This window comes from Protopterus annectens, chromosome 5.part1 (assembly GCF_019279795.1).
Source record: "Protopterus annectens isolate FY-2018-M chromosome 5.part1, PAN1.0, whole genome shotgun sequence".
In the NCBI taxonomy this organism is placed as follows: Eukaryota; Metazoa; Chordata; order Ceratodontiformes; family Protopteridae; genus Protopterus; species Protopterus annectens.
The window spans coordinates 623,541,424-623,568,865 of NC_056736.1; the positions used below are offsets into that span (position 1 = coordinate 623,541,424).

The 27,442-nt window shown below is 40.3% G+C and overlaps 1 protein-coding gene across 2 annotated transcripts in view; it reads right to left on the reverse strand.

Moving 5' to 3' along the window:
• The window catches only part of B3GLCT (beta 3-glucosyltransferase), a 1,903,418-nt gene that overhangs the window by 702,039 nt on the left and 1,173,937 nt on the right, over positions 1 to 27,442 (reverse strand). For both annotated transcript variants that reach the window (XM_044073237.1, XM_044073238.1), the window contains exon 7: positions 14,251 to 14,314. In XM_044073237.1, coding sequence (XP_043929172.1) covers positions 14,251 to 14,314 — 64 coding nt within the window. The remainder of the gene's footprint in view (positions 1 to 14,250; positions 14,315 to 27,442) is intronic.

The following is a 27,442-nucleotide window of genomic DNA, read 5'->3' on the forward strand; positions in this document are numbered from 1 at the left end:
GACTGCAACAGTGAAACATGAAGAACATCATGTTACAGCTTGTGTCAGTACGGTACAGCATTCCATATATGCAAGGTGCTGTCACACAGTGTTTGCACAGTACTGCACCATGGGGATGTTGCACACCACAGCAGTAACACTTGTTTCATGCCACCTGGGAAGATGGATGCCAGTACTGCACAGTTATTTGGCTGAGGTACATCAACCAGTTATATGCAGACTAAATAAACCTGACAGGTACACTTTTTGGGATTTCTTTATCCTGCTTGGGCATCAGTGGACAAGATGATATTGTGTTAGGGGAACAGAGATCAATAGGAAGCCCTTGGACACCACTTCATTGAGCTCCTACTGTCTGTCCAGTGGTAGAAATGCATGAGGCTAGACTGTGCCCAGTACAGTATGAAGAAGACCTGTTACATCCAAAGAAGTAATGATTTCTTCCAGATGACAGTGATCTGCAAGGGCTACAGTCATGAGACAGCCCAGGTGAAAGTAGACATCAGAGGCCAGTGAGAACAGATAAAACGTAGCCAATAGTGCTTATTCTTTCATAAGTTTTTCATCCATCAACATCTTCAACATTCAGTCCTTATACCATGTTGAATCTAAGACTACGATAGCACCTCCCTTATCAGCAGGTTTCAGGACAATATTGTTGTCTTTCTGCAACTTAAGTAGTGCTTCTTTCTCTTCCTTAGAGATGTTATGATAGGGTTTATTCTGATGTCTACCTTGTCTAATTTTTTGCACTTCATCTTCACACATTCGTATGCATCGATCAACCGCAGGATGATTAGTCGGAACGAAAGTACTGGGTTTCTTTAAAGTGCAAGCTTCAGTCATTTTATTACCATAAATGTTTTTAGTGTTACATTATGTCCAAAACATTTCAGCTCTATGACAAACTCACTTAAATCTGATGAAAACGATGGAACAAAGGACAAACCTTTCTCTAGTAAATTAATCTGATCCCCATTTAATCTAGTTTGTGATAGATTCACTACTAGTGATTCTTTGGCAGTTAAACAAATTTCTTTCTTTTCCTGTCCTGACTTCGATCTTTTGGTTGCCTCCTCCAGTTTTGTTTGAGAAAAAACTGTAGTTTATGTGCAGCAGTAGCATAAGAACTGCTTTACTTGGGCCTAGTACCGGTTTCTTTATGATTCCGAAGTTCTGCTAGTGGCAAAGGCAAAATTTGGCAGAAGGCAAAATAAACATTTTCAGTTTTACAATAAGCATAGTGATGCAAAGAAAGTTTTAAGGTGACAAGTAGGATGTGTGTAAAATGCATGACTCTAAATATACTGGCAAAATACTTGTTTATTTTGCCTTCTGCCAAATTTGTCATGCATACTATATAGGTAAAACCAATAGGTCATTTAAAGATAGAATTTTGGATCATAACAAAGACATCAGAAATAAAAAGGCAACTAATGCTTTAGCTACTCATGTTATGCATACAGATTCATCACGTTTTTAAATTTCTAGTTCTACAAATCACTGACAATACTATTAGAGGTGGTGACTTAGAAAACTGTACTGAAGCCGCAGAACAAAAATGGATTATTTTATTTAATGCAGAAAAATTCCCAGGCTTAAATAATATGTCTTCCTTGAAACCTTTTTTAAAATCACGACCTCTTAAACATAAATATTGAATACACATTATATATTTTATGAAATATGCATTAAATTATAGACTTTTAAAAGATATTATATACTATGTATGGACTCTAGTAGTAATTAATTTATGTATATACACATATATTTTATTGCTTATGAATATTTATCTGTTTTAATTTTTAACTGCATCACATGACTGCACATTGCTTAAGATGAGTATTATTTCTTTAAATGCCTAACTGTACCACATCATTTTATAGTACTATATAAGGATATGACTTCAACCTTAGTATTGTCTGATGAAGCTGCCTGTGAGTCGTGAAAGCCCTTACCTTATTTTATTAAAAGTTTCTGCTTTGTAAGTTGTGTGAAGTTTCTACATTTACTTTATTTTATTCTACTGCAACCAACTGCACTCTATATTCGTATTACTTTGCTCTTAATATTAAAAAGTTAGTGGTTAGTGGTGTGGTTCATATAACTTAGTAACATTTTTAACTCATTTTCATTACCCCACCATATCAATAAAAGGTCGTCCATAAAACGGCCATAAAACAATATATTATTTCTCCAAGGTTTCTTGTCAGAAAAAATGTGCTGAGTTTCCCATTCATTGAGAACAAGATTTGAGTAGGTGTTCGCACAGGGGGTACCCATTGCTACCCTCCATTTTTGCCAATATAACTCGTCACCATAGGCAAATATATTTGTTCCAAGGATCAAATCAAGTAGTTCACAAAGTTGGTATGCTTTGTGGTCTGATATCTCTCGTGTCACTATAGTCCTAATAGCTTCAATCCCATATTCATTTGGGATAAAAGTAAACAGGCTACATATATATCCATGGTTACCAGCCAAAGGTTAGATGTTTCTGTCACTATACACATAGCCCTTTGTAGTTTGGCTAGGAAATCACCTGTATCACGCAAAATCGTACTAAATTTGGTTAATAAACGTTTTAATTCAGATTCCACATATATAAAGTTTCTGTTATCCCATCCTTACAATGGGTCGTAGTGGTGGATCTAACAAGCTCTTATGTATTTTAGGGAGTCCACTTATAGTCGGAATGGTAGGATGAGGTGTGTCAAAGAGATCCATTTGTATCTGGCTGATAATGTTATCCAGTAACATCTCTTGCAAGTTGTTACAAACTTTTTGAGTCAGCTTTTCTAATTTCATAGTGCTTATTCTTTCATAAATTTTTTCATCCATCAACATCTTCAACATTCAGTCCTTATACCATGTTGAATCTAAGACTACGATAGCACCTCCCTTATCAGCAGGTTTCAGGACAATATTGCTGTCTTTCTGCAACTTAAGTAGTGCTTCTTTCTCTTCCTTAGTTATGTTATGATAGGGTTTATTCTGTCTACCTTGTCTAATTTTTTGCACTTCATCTTCACACATTCGTATGCATCGATCAACCGCAGGATGATTAGTCGGAACGAAAGTACTGGGTTTCTTTAAAGTGCAAGCTTCAGTCATTTTATTACCATAAATGTTTTTAGTGTTACATTATGTCCAAAACATTTCAGCTCTATGACAAACTCACTTAAATCTGATGAAAACGATGGAACAAAGGACAAACCTTTCTCTAGTAAATTAATCTGATCCCCATTTAATCTAGTTTGTGATAGATTCACTACTAGTGATTCTTTGGCAGTTAAACAAATTTCTTTCTTTTCCTGTCCTGACTCCGATCTCTTGGTTGCCTCCTCCAGTTTTGCTTGAGAAAAAACGGTAATTTATTTGCGGCAGTAGCATAAGAACTGCTTTCTTTGGGCCTAGTACCTGTTTCTTTATGATTCCGAAGTTCTGCTAGTGGCAAAGTAGTAGAATCAGAGATACCTCATGACCATAGGTGATATTGGAGACAACAAAAAATTAAGAACCTTTTCCTAGGACTCAGCTCTTGCATCCCTGCCACAGTCTTAAAAAAAATAGTTTTGTTGTCACTGTAATCATTAGCTGCTCAGTCTTTTAATTTCCTTTACTCTCACTTGTAAACCAAAGAGTAAAAAGTGCACATAGACAAACCAATTGTTAAAAACTACAAGAAAAACCTAGCCAAGCTAGAGTTTTCACTGTGCGATACCTTAAACCTCCAGTAATAGAGGCCTACGGGATATATGTAAATGACTTAAGGACATCAACTGTTTCAGCTATATGGCTTCTGAATGTCCATGACTTTTTACATTTTCTTTTTAAGTCTTTGTGGACAAATTCAGGTCAACAAAGGCTAGGTTTTTCTTACTCTGACTTGTGAAAAAGGTCCAGATACTTAGCCTTCTCCACCTGGAATAATGAAAAGTTATGTACTCACCATAACTAGGTATATGTGTTTTCCATTTTCATTCCTCCTCACTAATGGGTCCCAGGTCTGACTCGGCCAAATTCCAAGACTTAGGATGTGAGTCTCGAGCTCCTCCCTCTACCCACAATGCACCACACATTCCTCAACTCCCCAGATTGTGTTTGCTGCCTTATAACTAAAAGAGGTTACCACAACTATAGAGAAAGAAGTATCTGATGCTCAAACCTGGAACCCCTGGGTTCTGCAGTCTTTCACAAAGGCACCAGGTCGGGGGATGTATGGGAGCGACATGAGGAGGAATGAAAATGGACGACACACATACCTAGTTATGGTGAGTACTTAACTTTTTCAATTTGATGTTGCCCTTTTCATTCCTCCTCACTAATTGGTCAGAGTCCCCAGCTATGGAATTCCTGGTTGGCCCTTAAAGGACAACCGCGCCCTCAGACTCAAAAAACATATTAATTTCATCATGGTTTGATGTTTCCTACATTTTAATAGCACTCTGAGACTATTTTGAGCTTTTTAGATATTTTTAGATGCAATTTCTGACTCTGACCACATGGGGTCTGGCATATTGATAAAATTCAGACGGTTTACTCTGCCTCTAAGTATCCCAGAATGCATTAGTTGTCTCCAAAAAATTGCATCAGATCTGCCACGTTTTGACTTAAGCTGCTGTCACTTCATTGACTTAACAGGCATTCACTGCTGTCTTAAAATCCCCTACTTTTGGTTAAAATGTTATCCTTTTTCAATGACCACTTAAAACACAAGCAGTGCAAATGCTACAGAACAGAACTGAAAGGTGCATTTTCTAGCTCTTTCATCTTAGAAATGCTAAATTGCTTTCTTTTGTGAAGGCTGAAATCTAGCTCTTCAAGGAATCTCCCCTCCCACTTCACACCTACCTTCCCTAGCTGTCAAAGAGCCAAGGGTAATTTGACCCATTATCTGCATGTGATTGACAGCTCGTCACAGCAGGTGACCAGAGTAATGTACTGTTTGCTTGTCAGCCTTTTCCTCCTTACAGTGGGAGACTTTTTTTGTTGCACTACTCCTGTCAAATTTAAAACCAAGCTACATAGCACTGGCAATAATCCCTGCTTTGCAAAGCAATAGTCTGCCACTTATTTTCCCTTCCTGTTTAAATAGCTAACAAATGATGCACTATAAACTTGAAATATTTTAGACTTGCATGACAGCACCCACATGCTTTTTTGAGTCAATATTTAAAACAAAATTATGGTAGTGCATACACACACGCAGACACACGCACGCAGACACACACACACTGCTTTACTTCTACAATGATTTAGATTTTATTTTTACATTTTATAGCAGTGTACTAACCAAGCAGAGAAATCTGGTTCAAAAGCAAGGATAAATTGATCCTGAAATACCTATGAACCTCAGCGCAAGAAATTAGGACAAAGCCATACATAGAAGTGGGACAAAGGCACAAACGGAAAAGCGCAGTCCGGGTCTGAACTGTCTGCAAACAGCTACAGTTAACTTTGAGTATGTGTCTACCTGTTTAAGCCAATATTCATGTTCCCCTGGAGAGCACTCTGCTTTGGCTTGTAAGCAGCCCCCCCCCCACCACACACACACACACACACACACACACACACACACACACACACACACACACACACACACACACACACACACACACACATTCCACTTTCTCTTATTCCCTTCTGTTAGCAAATAGTATCCGCCATAACTCATCAATACTGTGTGTTTGTAAATTTAAACTATGACCACAGTAGCCTACTGATACAAGGTTATCCTGTTTTTCCACCTGAGAAATTAAGAAATGACTTCGTTTCAGAGCAGTCCTTGGTCAATTGTGATTGTTTCTTAACACATATTTGCCTTTGCTTTGTGATTGTTTCCAGCCCCCTCATACGAGCAACTAACAGGGTCTCTACCCGCTTTGCTCCCCACCCTGCCCCCCTATTCCCTCCCGCCCCAGGTGGTCCCACATTTATTGGACTCAAAACCCCTCCCATCTTTCCAATAACCAACCACAGCGCTAACCCAACACTACCTCCTCCATCTTCCCACTACTATCACACCTCCTCAACTAACATATACCAGCATATCTTACCTATGCTCACTGCATGCACTCTCCTTGCATGCACCGGAGCACAGTTGAGCCAAAGGATGCCCTGTTCCTGGAAACAATCTCTAGCTTACAATGTGTAACAAAGGTATAAGTCTTAGACCAAGTGGCTGCACACAAACTTCATCAATAGAAGCTCTGGAAGAGAAGGCAGATGAAGTAGCCATAGCCCTAGTGGAATGAACCCTGGGAGATTGGGGCAAGCCTACAGCTCTCTCAGAGTAAATGAATGAAATAGAGTCTGTTATCCATTTTGCTGAAGTGATTTTTGAAACAGCCTGTCCTGACTGGCTTGCTGAGAAGGAGACAAACAGCTGATCAGATTTCCTATGTCTCTTTGTTCTGTGTAGGTAGAAACGCAATTGTCTGTGAACATCCAGGAGGTGTAAAAGTATTCATCTTTGTTCAAAAAGTTGGGGAAGAAAACCGGCAACTGAAGTGATTGGTTAATGTTAGACTGCATGGCCACCTTAGACACCTTAGTTTCTTAAGGAAACTCTGTCTTTGCGAAAAATGATGTAGAGAGGTTTGGCTGGCAAAGCTTGAAGCTCCAATATTCTCTTACTGGAAGTAATAGCTACTAAGAAGATGGTTTTCCAACAAAGAAATTTTATGTCACAAGAATTTGCTTCAAAAGGCTTCTGGGTGAGACCTTGCAGTACCATCATGAGATCCCAAGGAGGAGAGGGATCTTTAATTGGAAGTCTAAGATGAAAAGCTCCCTTTATGAAAGCCTTACATAGTTTGGATGAGAAAACAGATGAATTTCTCTTCCCAGTGTGAAAATTGGATATGGCATCCAGTTGGAGTCTGATGGTACAGAAACTAGCTCCTTCTTGAAAAAGAGTGCTAAGAAAAAGAAGAACAGATACTGTGGGTGCTGAGAAAGGATAAATATTTTCCTTAGATGCCTAAACAGAGAACCTCTTCCACTTACTACTATAGGCCTTTTTGGTGGAAGCTCTCTGAGAAGCCAGAATAATGTCACGTATGAAGGGGGCTAGCCTGGACTTCCTTACAATTACTGGAATTGCAGAAACCATGAGGTCAGTTTGAGAGTGTGGAGACTGGGAATCTGAGTTTCTGATGGGTGTGATATGAGATCCTGTATGGGATCCAGAATCCAAGGAGGAAACCTGAGGTGAGACCAAAGAACCACACAATTAGGATTAAGGAACTCTTCGACCTGTTGACTTTATGTAGAACTTTTGTGATCAATGTTAAGAGGGGTAACATAAAGCAGACCCTGGGGCCAATCCTGGACTAGACCATCCCTCGGTGACTCCTCCTCCGGGGAGATCAGAGCAAAATACTTGTTGCACTTAAAGCTGAGGGAAGAGGCAAAGAGGTTGTAATAAGGTTGGCCCCAGTGGTTGAATATCTTGTTTGCTACTGATTGTTTGAGGGGCCACTTATGAGGTGTCAAAACTGACTTGCCGAGTCTGTCTGCTAGAATGCTGGTCAACTCCAGAATGTGTGCTGCAATCAGAAAACAGCCTGAAGATATTCCCAAACTCTCATGGCCTCCCTGCACAATGGTTAAGAACAGGTTCCTCCTTGTTTGCTGACATACCAGACTACTGACATGTTGTTTGTGTAAATCGCAATCATTCCCAGAGGGACAACATAATGGAAGGCTTGCAACCTAAGAAGGACAGCTCTCATCTCTAAGACAGTGATATGCAACTTAGTCTCTATAGTCAACCACGTGCCTTGGACCATCTTCTCTAGGAAGTGCCCCACCCAGACAGGGAAGCATCAGTGGTCACTGTGGCAATGGTTGGGGGAAGAGAGAAGGGTCTGCCTAGAGAAAGATCATGTGATTCTTGCCACCACTGAAGATGATTCCTGCAGGTCTGAGATAGTTTTATGGGAGTAAACAATGGATGTTAAAGGATGGACCACTGAACTGTTACAGTCCACTGGAAAACTCTCATGAAGAGCCTCACACCAAGGGGACCAGAACAATTTTGGCTGCCACGGACCCTAGGGCCCATAAAATCAACTTGGTCAGTGGTTGCAGGTGCTCTAGTACATCTTGAACATATTGTTTCAGAGGTAAAATGCAATGGATTGGCAAGTAGGCTACTTGTGTTCTTGAATCCAGTTGCATTCCTGTGAACTCTACGTTTTGCACAGGTGTCAAGTTCGATTTTGCTAGATTTATCATGATACCCATGTGGTTGAGGTTTCTCAGTAGACAGTCCCTTGACTGTAGCAGATGATGTCTTGTCGGTGCAGTCAGGACAATAACCTTTAATCAAATTCAGCACGTTTACACCCTCATTGAGAACAGACTGAGTAATGCCCCCCCTCCCCAACTAGAGTCAACAGATGACTTACTAAAACTCTTCTGAGACATCAAAAGCATTCTCCATAACATCTTCAAACTCCTTCCCCTTCTGCCCCTGCTTTGAGTACACACTTTCTGGCTTTTTTGTGCCTATTAGTCAGATGCTGAGACCCTTACATTACCACTGCAAGAAGGCCTATTTTTTACTTGATATGTATAACATTTTATAAAAATACACTCAATAACATTTCAAAGAAAGTCACATTCTGATACATGAAACCGGACAGCTGTAAGCCATATAACATAATCAATAGCTGAATACTACCAATAAATGCAAGCATTGAACAACACTTGGTTGAAACTGCAGCCTAAACAGATGCACTAAAGTAGACTTGAACCTGTTAATGATACCAAATGGCAGAAAAGCAGACCTGAGAATCTGTAAACCGCATTAAAGTAGACCTGTACCTGTAAACAGCACTAAAGTAGATCTGGACCTGTAAAAAGAATTACAGCATACCTGTGCCTGTAAACAGCTCTAAAGCAGACCCAGGATTACTAACAAAGAACAGCTTTATAAGTTTGCAAGAACGTAGGCTCAAAATACCTATGCATCATCATCATCATCATCTTCTTTCGGCTATTCCCGTTAGGGGTCACCACAGCGGATCACCTGTTTCCATTTCTTCCTGTCCTCTGCATTTTGCTCTGTCACACCAACCACCTGCATGTCCTCTCTCACCACATCCATAAACCTTATCTTAGGCCTTCCTCTTTTCCTGTTACCTGGTAGCTTCATCCTTAGCATCTTTTTCCCAATATACTCAGCATCCCTCCTCAGCACATGTCCAAACCAAGGTAATCTTGCCTCTCTGGCTTTGTCTCCAAACCTTCCAACCTGGCTGACCGTCTAATATACTTATTCCTAATCCTGTCCACTCTCGTTACACCCAGTGCAAGTCTTAACATCTTTAACACTGCCACATCCAGCTCAGACTCCTCCCTTTTTGTCAATGCCATTGTCTCCAACACATATAACATAACTGGTCTCACTACCCTCTTGTAGACCTTCCCTTTCACTCTTACAGGTACTAGTCTGTCACAAATCACTCCTGACACTCTTCTCCACCCACTCCATCCTGCCTGTACTCTCTTCTTCACCTCTCTTCCACACTCACCGTTACTCTGAACTACTGACCCCAAATATTTAAACTCATCCACTTTCGCCACCTCATTCTTCTATCCTCCCTCTCATTCACACACATATTCTTGTCTTAGTCCTGCTGACCTTCATTCATCTCCTCTCTAGAGCATATCTCCATCTCTCCAGGGTCTCTTCACCTGTTCCCTACTCTCACCACAGATCACAATGTCATCTGCAATCATCATAGTCCATGGGGAGTCCTGTCCGATCTCATCTGTCAACCTGTCCATCACCATTGCAAATAAGAAAGAGCTCATAGCTGATCCTTGATGTAAACCCACCTCCACCTTAAACGCATCCGTCACTCCCACCGCAGACCTCACCGCTGTCACACTACCCTTGTACATATCCTGTACCACTCTTACATACTTCTCTGACACTCCTGACTTCCTCATACAATACCACAACTCCTCTCTAGGCACCCTGTCATATGCTTTCTCTAAGTCTACAAAAACACAATGCAACTCCTTCTGACATTCTCTGTACTTCTCCATCAACACTCTCAGAGCAAACATTGCATCTGTAGTGCTCTTTCCCGGCATGAAACCATACTGCTGTTCACTAATCATCACGTCCCTTCTTAACCTAGCTTCCACTACTCTTTCCCATAACTTCATGATGTGACTTATCAATTTAATCCCTCTGTAGTTACTACAGCTCTGCACATCACCCTTATTCTTAACAATTGGTACCAAAACACTTTTTCTCCATTCCTCAGGCATCCTCTCACTTTCTAAGATTTCATTAAACAATCTGGTTAAAAACTCCACTGCCATTTCACCTAAACACCTCCATGCTTCCACAGGTATGTCATCTGGGCCAACAGCCTTTCCATTCTTCATTCTCTTCATAGCTATCCTTACTTCCTCCTTGCTAATCCATTGCACTTCATGATTCACTATCCCTACATCATCCAACCTTCTCTCCCTCTCATTCTCTTCATTCAACAACCCCTCAAAGTACTCCTTCCATCTCCTCAACACACTCTCCACGTTTGTGAGGATGTTTCCCTCATTATCCTTGATCACCTTTACCTGCTGCACATCTTTCCTAGCTCGGCCCCTCGGTCTAGCCAATCGGTACAGGTCATTTTCTCCCCCCTTAGTGTCCAACCTTTCATACAACTCTTCATATGCCTTATCCTTAGCCTTCGTCACCTCTCTCTTTGCCATGCACCTCATCTCCTTATACTCCTGTCTACTTTCTTCATCTCTCTGACAATCCCATTTCTTCTTTGCCAACCTCTTTGCCTGTATACTCTTCTGTACTTCCTCATTCCACCACCATGCCTTCTTGTCGTCCTTCCTCAGTCCCGATGTGAAACCAAGCACCTTTCTAGCCGTCTCCCTTACTAGCTCTGCTGTAGTTACCCAGCTATTTGGCAACTCTTCACTGCCACCCAGTGCCTGTCTTAACTCATCCCTGAACTCCACCTCATAATTACCCTTTTTCAATTTCCACCATTTGATCCTTGGTGCTGCCCTCATACTCCTCCTCCTCTTTTTGATCACTGTCATCCTACAAACCACCATCCTACGCTGCCTAACTACACTTTCCCCAGTCACCACTTTACAGTCTCCAATCTCCTTCAAACTGGCCCTCCTACATAAGATATAATCCACCTGTGTGCATCTTCCTCCACCCTTGTATGTCACCCTATGCTCCTCCCTCTTGTTAAAATACGTATTCACCACAGCCATGTCCATCCTTTTCGCAAAATCCACTACCATATGACCTTCTGCATTCCTTTGTTTAACACCACACCTACCCATCACTTCCTCATCCCCTCTGTTCCCTTCACCAACATGCCCATTGAAATCTGCTCCAATCACAACTCTCTCACCCTTGGGTACAGTCATCATCACTTCATCCAATTCACTCCAAAATTTTTCTTTCTCATCCATTGCACACCCAACTTGTGGAGCATATGCACTAACAACATTCATCATTACACCATCAATTTCAAGCTTCATAAACATCACTCTATCCGACACTCTTTTCCCCTCCAAAACACTCTCCGCATACTGTTCCTTCAGAATAACTCCTATGCCATTTCTCCTCCCATCCACACCATGATAAAACAATTTGAACCCACATCCGATACACCTAGTCTTACTCCCCTTCCATCTGGTCTCTTGCACACACAATATGCCAACCTTCCTTCTGTCCATCATATCAGCTAGCTCTCTCCCTATACCAGTCATACTGCCAACATTCAAAGTTCCGACCCTCACTACCACAGTCCTAGCCTTTCTCCTCTCTTCCTGCCTTCGACCATGCCTTCCACCTCTTCTCCTCCTTCGGCCAACAGTAGCCCAATTTCCGCCAGCACCCTGCTGGCTAACAGCACTGGTGGCGGTCGTTGTTAACCCGGGCCTCGACCGATCCGTTATGGAAATATTTACTGGTGACTGCATGAAATGATTTGGCGATGTTTTATGCCGGATGCCCTTCCTGACGCAACCCTCCCCATTTATCTGGGCTTGGGACCGGCACAAAGAAATGCACTGGCTTGTACATCCCCAGTGGCTGGGGCTCAAAATACCTACGCAAATACATAAAATGTCTTGAAGTAAACACCATGATGTGCAAGTCACATCATGGCTGAAGGAGATTTATGTGGGGCAGCTCACCTAACTCGTTAACAAACAATGACAAATGGAATAAACAAGTGCAACACACACTAGTAACATGATTTGATAACCGAGTGAATTTCTACATTTGCAGTCAACAGTTTAAGCTTCTTCTCTGTGAAACACTACCTCACAAAACATGGCACTGTTATTTTGCTAATTTCTGCCCTGAAAGGCCACATCATTTAAAATGTTATTACCATGGTTAAAGAGGAAGGTCCCTAACAGGCGAATGTTGAAAAAAAAATGATAACTGCTTTTGTGTGGCTCTGGCTGTTTTAAATATATCATAGCATCATAGCCATTTTCCAAACATCCCTTTAACACAACAGCAATTTAGCAATCATTTATTATCTACAAGTGTGTTTTTTAGCTCAAAGGAAGATTTGCATTATGGAATTGCTTTTAAACAAATCCTAATATATCTTTCACCTCTATTAATTAAGAGATGCTCACAAGAACATTATGTTCAGATTATGGAACAGAAATTTAAATTTGCAATTAAACTGGTGAATTTAATCTCCTATGTTCAGTAGTTATGAATGTTCTTAGCCCAAATTTGCAATCCAATAATTTCTTGAAAGTATCTCATGAATGTTCAGATGCAATATTTGATTCTAGTCAAAATACCATCACCCCAAAGGATACTCTGGACTCATGATGGCTTACCTTCTGTACCACATATGAAAATGTTCAGCTTTTATCTATTAGGTGACTTCACAGATGAAGTAAAGTCATTATTTTCACGAGAGTTATGGGCCAGCATTTACACAGAGAAACCCAGTCTGAAAAGTTTAAGTATTCTTGGACACTTATTATTATATAACCATATGCTGATGAGTACTTGCCCCAGTCAAACCTTGTTTTATTTTATGGTGTCTCTATAAAATAAAGACTAAATGAAGAAACAAAGAGCTCAGACAGAAAAGCCACATCAAAACGACCCTGGGTAAATCAGAATCTTCACTGTGTAACACTTTAAACCTTCTCTGGAGGAGGCCTTTGGGAAGTATACAAGCCCTTAAGGATATACAAGTGTTCCAGCTGCATGGATTCTGAATGTCCACTGACTTTTTAATTTTTATATGTCTTTATTAAGGCATTCAGGACAATAAAACCAAACCGCACTAGAGGTAGACATGAAATGTTTTACCCTTTTTAAGGGTTTGTATAAAAATAGGGCAAACAAACAGCACCACAGAGAAATAGTTCAGAAATAAATACAAATCCAGCAAAATTCTTCATTACAGTTTGTTAAAAGTTTAAAACAGGCAAACAATAAAATCCAATACAGTTCTAGTATAGGTGAAAAATAAAATAAATCCGTTTCGGTGTGCTGTCTACACCATCCTATAAATGACCTATGAAGTACATAATCTAGTCAGAAAGTAGATAGCTGACATTCAATGTATTGCAACTTTGTTTAACAGTATTCTGTTTTTGCTTTACATTCTAAGTTTCCTATTATGAACTGTATTGAAGTATGATGGTGCTGCGGTAGCGTTGTCGCCTCACAGTAAGACGTTGTCCTGTTCGATTCTCAGCTAAAGCGTCTTCTGTGTGGAGACATGCGTGAATGAGCGTACCTTCGTTGAAGGTTGTGCATCAGGGCTGGCAATTCGGTACGTAAAAATCTAATGCCAATCATTAGCGAACCGGAGTTCCGCTGTGGCGACCCCTAACCGGGAAAAAGCCGAAAGATACAACAATTGAAGTATGATCTTTTTATAAATTGAAATAATTTGCCATTCCATTTGCCACATTCACCAGTCCATTTCTCATTTTTATTCTATATAAAAATACATGAGGCAACTTCCACTAATCTTAAAAGTCATGTAAACCCTTTGGCCAAGTAAATTCACATTTCACTTATCAAGCCACCATCTGCAAAAGACCTACAACATGGTACGACTTTAGAAATGTTAGTTCTAAGAAAGCAAAGCTTCACCGCTGCTTACGTGTCAGAGATGATCAACTTCCCATTAATAAAACTGCCTTTATTTTTAAATGGCATTGCTCATATTACAAAAATTATAAAAAACTCACCTCATGCTTTAAGTCTATGGTAAAGTCAGACTTGAGTGGTTCAGTTTTCAGTGCCATTGCGAGTCTGAAATACAACGGTATCTGGATTAAATTATGGAAAATACTGATATGTTTCTGATCTAACACTATGAACTACATTAATAATTTCTTTGAAAATGTAAGCTTTATTGGAATGTCTACCATCAAAAGAGATGACTTATTTTTTACTGTCAAGCAATCTAAAATATATCTAGCAAATAAAATTTGTAAACCAAAAGTATGTAAAAAAGAACAATTAAGTTTACTTATATGGCATAAATAAAAGGTAGCAACATAAAAACAAGAAAAATGACAAAAGTGAAAAAAAATGACTACAGGATCCTATTAAAAATGAAGCAACCGAGTGACCTTCCAAGCTAGTGTAAAAGTTCAAAATACAGAATTGCTTAAAAATCCATATTGCAGATATTTTTTTTTTGGTTCTGTAAACAATAAATCTGCTATGCTATGATACATAGGATCATAGGAGGTTACTAGGCTATGGACCCGGAGGTCATTTCAAGCCTAGCCGTTTCATCCCATTGTAATCAAAATGATACTCTACTCAATACCCAGGACTGTATTTAGTAATGACTGCCCATGTCCAAGAGGGTTGTTCACATAAGAAGTGTCTGGGATTCTGCTGCAAACACTGCATTACTTATCACTCAATCAAGCACAAATTCTTATGTTTTTACAGCTTTAAAACTCATATGTAGTAAACTTCACATAATAAAAGAACAGCCAATTAAATACTACCTTAAATACCTCCATACCTGTACTGATTTCAATAAAAGTGATATACCCATTACATTTCAACACGCATTACAGGAATGTTCTATCTTTGTATGTTCAGTAACCTCTGTAACCATTAAATGGTCTAATGGTCTCTTTATTCTTTTCTTCCAACTTAATGACATTTGTATGCATCTGTTGGTTCGAGCACCAGCCCACCTACCCAGTTAGCAATAAATTAAAATGTTAGCAAGTGGTTTCCTGTAGTCAACAGAAGAGGGTTTTATTCCTTCCTCTTTTCTTTTACCTACTGTGCATCTCTGAGCAACCCATTTTGACGAGACAGTGCTCCCAAGTTGTCCCCGAAAAGTGACACTTGTTTCCTATGGGCTTGCCTAGTTAAGGTTTAAAAAAAAAAGGTCAACAAATAAATAATGCATCTTAATGATATAAAATGTACAAATTCTACCAACTTCAATAGCTAACCTTGAACGGGAGATCAGTGGAGTTACGAAAAGTTTTTTTTTAACTTCCTCCATTTTTAAATACTGCTAAGTAGAGAAATACATTTGAAAAATATAAAACTAAATACACTTCCCTCACACACATATAACATTTTTAGGGTTCCTATTGTATTGTCGACAGCTTAAGTTGTCGAATGCTTACACATCAACACCTAATCATAGAAAGCTTAAAATAGTGAATGGCCACTTTATCAAATTCTTTCCTCGTGAAAGAATTTGCATGGCCGTTATCAGAGATTTGCCCTTTCCCCAATGTACAGCATTTTCGGAGTTGGTATATTTAGTTGGGGGGGTGGTGAATGCAGCCCTCCACTATATTTGGGTGTGTTTATTTTGTTTACGGATGGCCACTCGAATTCTCTCCCGAGGAAAGAATTTGATTATGTGGCCGTTCGCTATTGTAAGCTTTCGACAGTTAGGTGCCAATGTTTTTGGATTTGCCAACCTAAGCTGTCAATGTTATGATATAGATGCCATTTTTAAATTATAAACAGACATTATTTTGACTGTCTTCTCATTTATTGCTTACCCTGTTACTTAGACAATTAGCAGCAGATATTCCTTGATTTCTAAATAATGTCATTGTATAACAAAATACCATGACACGTTTGTGGGTAATACATACATTTAGCCAAGGTGCTCTGGTCTGGTCCTTTCAGCTGAACACTTCTGACCAACAATGCCCCAGCCACCTACCACCACTGTGAGTAAAATATTTTTTCCTTTAGCTCCACCTCCTGCAAACTCCCTACAATTCCAACTACACTCCAATTAGTCTACTACACACCATCCCCCCTGCCACACCTCACCCATATTACTCTAACCATACACCCTTTTTCTACACTTCTATCCTACAGCATTTTCACTTATACTTTACCCCTATAACTGCTTCACTTCCAACAGCCCTAATTCCCACCTACGTCTGTTTAAGCTACCTCGCTCTACACCAATCATGCGGGTTTACTCGTGTCTCTCATTTTTCTTCCTTCTCCTTTGTACCCTAACAGCTCTTCCAGCAACACTACTAAAAAAAAAGCGTACCTCAGCTATTACCTCATCATCACCACTAAATCCCTTCACCACAAGCTTCTCTCAAATAACCCCAACACTGCTCTCTATACCAGTCTTCTTCTATTCCCACCCTAAAGTCCTCAATACTAAAAATTACAACCTAAAATTAATACAAATACCCAAATTACTTAACTCATTACATCCGAATGACGCCTCCAGGTGCATCTGCAGTTTACTCCTACTGGCTTCTCTAGGCATCAACTAATGCTTATTCATATTTGCATCAATAATTCCAAAACATGCTATGTACAAGGTTTTAAAAGGTTTTACCTTCAAACTTACACAATGGTAAACTCAACTGCAATAATATTTGACATCTATCTAGTGGAGGCAGATAGATATTAATTGTTTTTATGATATTAATTTATATAGATGCAATTTTTACATTTTTCTAAATATCTCAACAACCAAGTAACACAAACAAAACTCCTTAGCCTTATATGAAAGCTTTCATTTAGATGAATAAAATGCTGCTGACAGTATGTGTATAACTTGAGTGATGGCTGAGATACTAAGTTGTTTACAAAATACTATAAATGTAATAGTTACTTTGTTTACTGTGACTTATAAAATTTGGTTTATGACCTAGAACCTAAAGAATACTACCACTGTAAAAATAGTTTGTGCTGTAGGGTTTGCCATTTATACTTCCTTCATAACCAGTATAGTTCCAGAGATACGAACATTTGTTTGAAATGTGAGGACATAATTTGATTCTGTCAAAAGTCTTAGGCTCTGCCTATTGGAAGTTACAGCGCAAACTTGCTGAGCTCCATTGGCGTGAATGAAGTAAAACTAGACATTCTTTCATGGCCTTAAACTTGTGCAGGGGCATTCACCCCAACCCAGGTCCCATTCCTACTGCACAGACAAAAAAAAACCTAAAACTTATCACTCTTAATATCAGGAGCAGGTGCAATAAACTGATGCTCATTCATGCCTGGTTAATGCACTCTAACCCACACATCTTGCTATTACAGAGACTTTGTTAAAACCAGAAATAAAAGATACTGAAATTCTTCACCATGATTGCAGCATTATCAGAGTAGACAGAGCACATAAAGGTGGTGAAATAGCCCTAATTTTCCCTAACAACTTGATAGTTTCCCATTAGTCAAATACTGTCTTTTGGCTTTTCCTGGTTAGGGGTTGCCACAGCGGAACTCCAGTCCACTAATGACTGGCAGTGAATTTTTATGGTATCGAGTTGCCAGCCCGGCGCCAAACTTTGAAGGCACACCCACGCACGCTCGCACCTACCTGCATGTCTTTAAATTTACTGAACCGCCAGGAGGACATGCAGACTCCGCACAGAAGGCACTCCAGCCAAGAATCGAACTGCAGAACCTCTTGCTGTAAAGTGACAATGCTAACCACTGTACCACCGTGGCCTACAGTTTCCCCATAGTCAAATACTATACCAAAATTCTGCATAGCCAAAATACTTATAACATTTCTAAAACTTAACTCATCTAAGAACATCTGCATAGTTGCTTTATACATCCCTCCAGGGCAAAACATTCCCATTCTAGAAAACATTCTAGCCTGGACGATATCTGAAACAATACCAAACAAAATCATTATCCTAGGGTATGTTAACATTGACTGGCAGACACTAAGCTCACACCACCCAACAAACAGTATAAACCTCTTTAGCTTCATTCAACTTTTAAATACTCCTACCAGATATAGCAAAAATAACATCCAACACGCCATCCTGGACTGGATACTAGTCTCAAAAGGTTCGAGACTAGTATCCACTCCATCTTGGACTGGATACTAGTCTCGAACCCTTCTAACTTTGCATCCTCAGGCACACTCCCCAACTCCTTAAGTGACCACCTACCAGCCAATACTCACAGGGCTATCACTCAACTCACAAAGCAACACAAGCTCAAAACTATACGCAACCTATAAAAGTTCAGCAAAGAGGTAATTAATGAATCTCTAAAAGCTGAACATTTAAACAGCACCTTCCTAAGCATTCTTAACTCCCTAGCCCCTCAGCGAACATAATGAATAAAAAATAACCATGCCCCATGGCCCACCAGATCATGTAAAATATTAATGAAAGACAGGAACAAAGCATGGACTGCCTGGCTAAATAATAAAAATGACAAAGTTTCAGTTATACAGACAACTCTGCAATCAAACAAAAAGACAAATAATGCATGACAAAAAAAAATAATACTACCATTCCTACTGTGATGCCCCAGCACTGGCCCAGTAATCTAGGAGCCTCAATCCTCACCCCTGGCAACAGTGGGGGGACGTACACACTGGGAGGATGGCAAATACACACACAGTAAAGTGCAATTTCACTTAAGAGCACACAGAGATCACAGTCAGTCTGGGGCTGGTTTCTCTGTCTTTCTCCAGATCCCCAATAAAACTCCCCACTGGCACAGCTATAGAGTTGAGATCTCAGCTGAGTGACCAAGCTAACACCTCCAGCACCCTCTCTGTCCAGCCAGTGCTTCGTGTCCCTGCCCACGTAGCTCACACACACACACACACACACACGTACACACACACACACACACACACACACACACACACACACCTGGGAAAGGCTGGCACAGATTTACTAGCTATGCCCAGACTATAAAGTGGTTCCGACTGCCACCAGCCACTCTTTATCAGCTACTTTAAGCCTCTTAACAAAGGGTGTCCAATCCTACTGTATAATGTTACTATTAATCCAAATGGTAGTTTGACAAAGCGCAAGGCTACTTAGGAGTGGCCCGTACAGTGTCACCAAATAGATATGCAAGTACTCTAAGAGCTTAAATATCTCTAAACAGACCAGCCACAATTGAAAGGTTTAAATATATTTAATAATAAATAAAAGAACAAGAAAATACTTAGTAAGTAATCAGTTACATCAGAATTCAAAATCACAGGAAATATTTAAAACAACACTGCAGGACAGTCAAATAAATAAAGAAAACATCTAAGCTACACGTTAGTATAATCCTGTCTGAATCTAAGAGAGTTACTATGCCCTACAAACTTATTTACAGCAAGGCAAGGTGAGTGGATATTTCCCCAGCTCATGATGTCAGGTCAAAGACAAATACAAAATGCCCCCCCCCCATAGAGTTCTTAAATTAATATCAAATATTACTTCTGGGTTAGCTTGGATGACATCACTTTTTGTCATCTGGCTTTAGTTCCCAAGCTAAACCCCCAATGTCAGAAACTACCAACATTTAACATCTCATTCTGAAAATGCATAGCCTTCAGATGTTTGTAACTGCTGGAAGACATAAAACAATAAAACACTTACAAACAACTCAGAGTGTCCCCTAGTTTAGACACCCTGTCTCCTGCTGACTGAAAATTAAAGATAACTTTTATAGCACAATCGTAAAAAATTTAATTTCAACTATTTTCTTGAAGTTTTGCAAGTTAACCCTCTATGTTCTAGTTTCCACTGTTAAAACATATACATTTACACAATTACAATAGTATATATACATTTTTGTTCTAATCCAGCAGGGCATGCTGTGGTTACATTTTAGCTCAGTACATAGCATACAGTTCTAATGCAGTTGTAGCACAAGCATCTTACATAAAGCATATTGGCATTCACAAATGACACATAACCACTTACAAAATTCCAGATAGCTGGGCTGGCAATAACTCCTTCTGTAACACTTCTACATAAATCACATTAATATTATCAAATGACATACACTTATTTACAAAATTCCAGATAGCTGGGCTGGTAGTATCTCTTTCTGTTACATTTCTATAAAAATCATATTAATATTTACAAATGACATATAATTATTCACAAAATTCAAGCTAGCTGGACTGGCAGTATTTCCATGGGTCACACTTACATTCAAGATAAACACAGTAACGTTGCTAGTCAACCTATGAAATAAAAAAATAATCACAATCCATACCCCAATATACCACCTCTTCAAACAGCCACCAAATTCAACACATACTTTATACAGCCCATATCCATCCTAAAAGTAAACCCAATACATTCACCCCAACTCACTACTTTTACTAATACCCCCAATACTAACTATGCACACCCCATACATTACACACATAACCAATCCCTCACTCATAACAAAAAAAAAAAACATCCCCACCTTACTTTTAAGCCCATCCCATTATTTCAAAAAAAGCCACTACAAAAACTGAAACCTTGCTCAACCTCAGAAGAAACCTCCAACCAGAATACCTAAAGCTTGTCACAGAGGCAATAGCATTGCCTGTTAGCATCTTAATTAACAGATCCATAGCTGAATCGCATGTCCCTAACCTATGGATAAGATCATACATTATCCCTTTTTCATAAGGGAGGCAAACTCCACTGAAATCACAGATTTCATCCTACTGTAATCTTGTCCCTTCCTCTCTAAGATTCTAGAAAAATGTGTGCACCTACAACTTCTCCACCATCTTGCACACAACAATCTACTTTTCCACACTCAAAATGGCTTTAGACCTGTACACAGTACCTCAGCAGCCTTATTATCTTTCATGGACTCTGTCAACAAAGCCTGTGACACTGGCAAACTAGTATCTGCAGTATTTCTAGATTTGTCAAAGGATCTGACAAGGTATCTCACTCAAATTCCTTAAATAACTTTCCAGCATTGGTCTATCCTCCTCCTCACATCAGTGGTTTTCTAGCTACCTAGCTCACAGGCAGCAAGCAGTAAAATGGCAGGGCTTTATCTCCCCATATCACATCACATCACCCCCCCCCCCCCCATGGGTGTACCTCAAGGATCCACACCTTGGTCAATTACTACTTAATGTCTTCATCAATAACTTACATACATCCTCCTGTGAAGGCACTCAAATCCAATATGCAGATGAAGCCACTGTCATCTGCGTATCAGACACATTAATTCACCTACAACACATAACACAACAAGCTTTCTCTTCCACAGAAGCATGGCTCTCCAATGCTGAACTCCTACTGAGCCCACAAAAAAAAAAAAAAAACAAAGCTCCTTCTCTTTACCCACAAACTCCATAGCTCCAACAAAACAAACTTCAAGATCTTTTCAGCCAACAATACTGAAATTGAATTGGATCAGCATACCAAACTACTAGGTGTCACAACTAATGACAGTATCAAGTTTGACCTACACATACAAAACAGTATCAGACAAAACGACCAAAAAGTAGGCATGCTATACAGGAACAAAAACTTCCTTACCGCAGCTACCAAAATTACCCTGGCTAAAACCTACCTCTTGCCCTCACTGTTACATGGAGCCCTATTTCTAACTAACATACATACTTCACTAAGAAAAAAAAAAATAGAAAGTTGCTATAACAAAATTGACAAATTTGCCATAAAAGCAACACCTCATCACTGTAAAGCCCTACATTCCCAAAGATGGCTTGAACTCCACCTCTCCCAATACGTACAACTTACTATAGTATACAAAATCATCTGCAACCTACTAGCTTGTCCTGCTCTTAGCCCACTAATCAACTTTTATATCCCAAATAAACATCTCAGATCTGAAGATAAACATCTCCTCACAACTTATAAACCTAACAAAACCCCAGGCCTAAGTCTTTACTCTTGCTTGGTGCCAAAACTATGAAACTCCCCTCCTTTAACTATCAAAACTCCTACCAACTTGCACTCCTTCAAAACCTCTATAAAAGAATACTTCAGCAAAGCTTGGATTTACTACTGTATGAGCCCAGCCCAGAATGAGGTACTCTTATACCTTTTTCTACTCTCTCTATCCCCACTACTAACTTACCCTACCCTCCCTTCCTCTACACATACTCCCCTGAGGTTGCACTCGTACCTTTTCCACATCTATTCCTACTATCCCCTCTATCATACCCTTCCCTTCTCTACTTGTACTATCCTACGCCTTCACCAATATAATCTGTTACCATATTTTGTGACCTCTAGCATATTAATAATCGTTATGATAGTCATCTATTATGTAAATAATGCTGCATCTTCCTGTATCAGGCTTTCCATTTAATTTAAGCTTGAACAATATGACTTTATTATATCTGTTGAGTAATAATGTATAGTTTTTCAAATTTTGTGCTTGAATGTTATGACTTTATTATGTCTGTTAAGTTCTCATTCTGGCAATCCAATCTGTTGTTTTCATATTTGTGCTTGAATGTTACGAGTTCATGTCTGTCTGTCTAGTTCTTCATTCTGTTAACCATATGTATCTGGAGCTTTTCTCCCTGGGCCTCCACTGAAAATGGGTAGCTCATGACCGAGTCGGGCTTTCCTGGTAAACAAATGCCAAATAAATAAATTTCTGTCATGGGATATTCCCAGGACAGCTAAAACAGAATATAGCAATGATATCAGTACTTACCTTTGGAGTTTGCTGAGAAAATATACAAAATGGTCTTTACATATTGAATGAAGTTGGATAGCTTCTCACAGCACAGGAATCTTCGAACATGATGCCCACCCTCATGTTGTAACCCACTCATCAAGAACAGCAAGGCAGGTTTGTCCAGGGATGAATTTCTGAATACCCATCCAGTTATCAAAGGCTGGATTTGAAGGGTTCAAGGGAGTTGCTTTGCTTGACATACAGAGGTACTCTATTTCAAAGATGGTATAAACATCGGGTAATACATCTAACCCCTACAGCAACTTTTATTTATATGCTGGTTGAGACTATAGTCCTTTAGTTCTGGTATTTGTGGAAATGTTGTAGAGACACAAAAGATCAAGTAGGGTTGGGGTTAATGTCATGGAAAGCCAAACAAAGATCTGCACACAACAGCCTGTAAGAGACTGAGTATAGGGATAGGGTTTCAATTCTCACTTGCTAGTCCAGGGCCTATGTTTGAACACATATGTGCCAAAGGGAGCACTGTATTCTATATATGGCCTAATAAGAACTGTGTAAAACTTCCTGTGATGTGGATAATATGCCTTTAGACGTTGGTGAGCTAATTGGAAGGATTTTCTGACTACTGATGCTACACTGATGTTAAAGGAGCGGTCATTATCAACACAGGGGACAGGATAACAGCCTATACTGTACACAGAGGGAGATTTCTGGACAATAATGGAAAATACTGGACTGTACCAGTGTTCTGACATAGCTCTAGGTTCGTTACGGCTGTTGTGTAACATCTAGGAGCTGCTGCATATCACCTCAGGCGCAGCTCTCAACGTCTTTGCTCAATAAACAGGGTCAAAGCTAAAAATCATAGGCAGAAAGCCCATTATTGTTACTCATCCCTCTCAAGTGACCTCATTATGAGGAATGTTCCTCAATTTGAGTTTTAAAAAGTCCATGCCCCTCACTGTTTCACATCTGAATGGCATGTTACGCATTCAGCGTAGAATTTTTCTGATTAATTTCACAGACACCTGAGAGATATGCTCAGCAATAATGAAAAGCTTTTTACTTTTATCATATTTAGTGGAAGTAAAGAGTTTCAGGTTGTAGCCCATACATTACCCCATACATTTATCAAAGGCTGTTCCTTTCCCCATACATTATCTTTACCCCTTTTGTCTGTAGCACACCTATTGCCTCCAGGTCTTGCCTATTTCATCTATCACCCTAAATTATTTATGTCTCAGAATAACCCTCTCTCTCAACTTCCTATCCAAGAGCATCCCCTAAAATCAGCCAATGTCTATAAAGAACTAATAATATAACTAGTAACAATACTTCTATCTCAATCTTTCCCATGGTCTCTATTACTAATTATTATGTATTAACATTTGAAACTCGAATAATGTCTTAAAGATAGCCAAAGCGCTACTATGATATGTAAAATTTTATTTACCTTATTGTATAACTGTTACTGGAGCTTTTCTCCCTGGGCCTCTGCTGAAAAAAGGCTACATTACTAGTTCAATCAGACTTTTCTTGGTCAACAAATGTAAAATAAATAAATAAATAGTAATGAATTAGAAGTTATGTACCTACCATAACGTTCCATGTTAGTTGTCTTCTCTCGCCTTCTTTCTTGCTGGATGGGTTCGGAGCCGATCCTCGGCTCCGACTCGGCACTTGCTTAGCTTGAGAACTCCTTTTACCAGCTCGAGGCAACCCTATATCCCATGATGCAAGGCGGGACTACCTCAGATCTCGTTTGGTAGCTAAAATACCCTACTAAGGACTAACCTAGTAGAACTAGGAAAAAACAAGTTCATAACAATAGACTCTTCTATTGAAGACTCAGGACGGAACAACCTGAGAATAGGAAACTCTTCAAGATCTGTCCAGGCCAGGGGGAAGGAGGGAGGGATGCAAGAAAGAAGGCGAGAGAAGGCAACTAACATGGAACGTTATGGTAGGTACATAACTTCTAAATGTTAAGTTGTCTATCTCGCCTTCATTCTTGCTGGATGGGACCGCGTCCCTAGCACCTGTGTCCCGGGTGGCTCAATGGAACAGACTCTTGAGAACTGTGGAACCAAAACTGGCCCTGTCTCTGGAGGCCAAATCTAATTTGTAATGAGAGACAAAGGTATGAGGAGTGGCCCAAGTAGCTGCTGCACAAATGGTATCAATGGGTAGCCTATCCTGAAAGGCTGCAGAAGTGGATAGACTCCTGGTTGAGTGTGCTTTCGGTTTAGAAGGTAGTTGCTTGCCTCTGAGCGAATACACGTAAGAAATGGTGGAAGACAACCATCTGGATAAGGTCACTTTTGATACTGGGAGACCTTTCCTGTTTTCTGCATAGGAGACAAATAATTGGTCTGATTTCCTGAATTGTTTAGTTCTATGCAAATAGTACCTGAGCTGACGATGGACATCCAAAAAATGAAGCTTTTGTTCAGCTCTGTCAGAATAATTTGGGAAAAAGACTGGTAGATCGATGGATTGATTAATATTAGTTTGAGAAACAACTTTGGGGAGAAAGGACGGATTTGTTCTCAAGGATACCCTGTCCTTGTGAAAAAACAAGTAAGGGGAACGGATGCAGAGAGCTTGAATCTCGGAAACCCTTCTTGCTGAAGTGACAGCCAGTAAGAATATAGTTTTCCAGGTCAATAACTTCAAGGAACATGATGCAGACGGTTCGAAGGGTGGTAAAATCAAGGATGCTAACATTAAATTCAGATCCCATTGTGGAGGAGGATGTTTTATTGGCGGCTTCAGGAGAAAAACTCCTCTCAGAAAGGCTTTGCACAGTCTATGTGACATAATGTTATGATCTTGCAAGCCAACATGATATTTGGAAATAGCCGCCAGTTGAACTTTGACTGTTGATGAAGAAGATCCTGACTGAAAAACTTCAGCTAGGAAATCTAAAACAGAATGCACAGGTGCAGTAAAGGGATCAATGTGCCTGGAGTTTGCCCAAAGGGAAAAATGTCGCCACTTGCTAGCATAAACGGTTCTGGTGGACGACTTCAAAGAAGCTACTAAGATATCTCTGACAGGATCAGAGATCATAGGAAGCCTGGCTAGGGAAGGAAGTGGAGCAACCAAGCAGTGAGGTTGAGAGAATGAATGGCCCGGTGCTGTTGACCCGATTGGTGGATCAAAAGATCCGGAACTGGGTCCAGATGCCAAGGCTGCACCAGGAGGTGACGATGCAGAGTCAGAAACCAAATTTGTCGAGCCAAGTAAGGGGCAATGAGAATCAACTTGGCCCTCAAAACGGTGGCTTTCTGAATGACTTGTGGAATCAAGGGAAAGGGAGGAAAAGCGTACAGAAGTCCCCGGGGCCAATCCTGGGTTAGAGAGTCTCTCAGGGGTTGGCCTGGTAGGGGAAAGAGGGTGAAGAAATCGGGGCACTTGTTGTTTTGGGGTGTAGCAAAAAGATCGCAACAAGGTGTGCCCCACTTCAGAAAAATCTGATCCACTATAGATTGATTGAGAGACCACTCGTGAGGCATGAGAATGGCTCTGCTCAGCCTGTCCGCCAAGAGGTTGGACCTGCCGGGGATGTGCGTTGCTATCAGAAACCGATGAGAGGAGATTGCCCATTGCCAAAGTCTGAGAGCTTCTCGACACAACGGATAGGACCTGGTCCCGCCCTGCTTGTTGATGTACCAGACCACAGACATGTTGTCCGTTTGCACTGCAATAGTCCCCGCGGGAAGAAAGTCGTTGAGGGCTTGCAACGTTAAAAGCACCGCTCTCATCTCCAGGACATTTATGTGCAGATGGTATTCTATGGGTTGCCACGTCCCGTGGACCATCCTGCCCTGATAATGCCCCCCCCACCCGATCAGAGAGGCATCCGTAGTGACTGTGGCAACCGGAGGAGGGGGAACAAATGGTCGGCCCTGATGAAGAAGAGGGGAAGATATCCACCAGTTCAGATGAGTCCTGCACGATTGTGTGACTAAGATTTCGTGTCTCATCGGAAGACTGTGGAACGACCACTGAGTGAATAACATCCACTGCAGAAGACGAATGTGGAAGCGAGCCAGTGGTAGAAGAACAATGGCCGCCACCATAAGACCTAGAACTTTCAGTATCAATCTGGCTTTGACTTTGCTGCTCTGCAATAAAATCCGAACGTATTTTTGGTTGTCCAGAATTCTCTGATCTGTTAGTCTGGCTAACAACTTGACGGTGTTTAATTCTGCGCCTATAAAGGTGATAGACTGGCAAGGCCGCAGAGAAGATTTTTCGAAATTCACTGAAATTCCCAAACTTTTGCAAAGCTGCAGAGTGTAGTCTCTGGTCTGAAGAAGCTGATGCCTGGTGGAGGCGGAGAGGAGCCAGTTGTCCAAATAAGGAAACACCTGGAATCCTTGACGTCTCAGGTGAGCTGTGAGCACTGCCATGCATTTGGTAAACACTCTGGGGGCTGAAGTGAGGCCAAAGGGCAGGGCTCTGAATTGATAATGACTGGTCCCTAGCCGAAAGCGGAGAAACCTC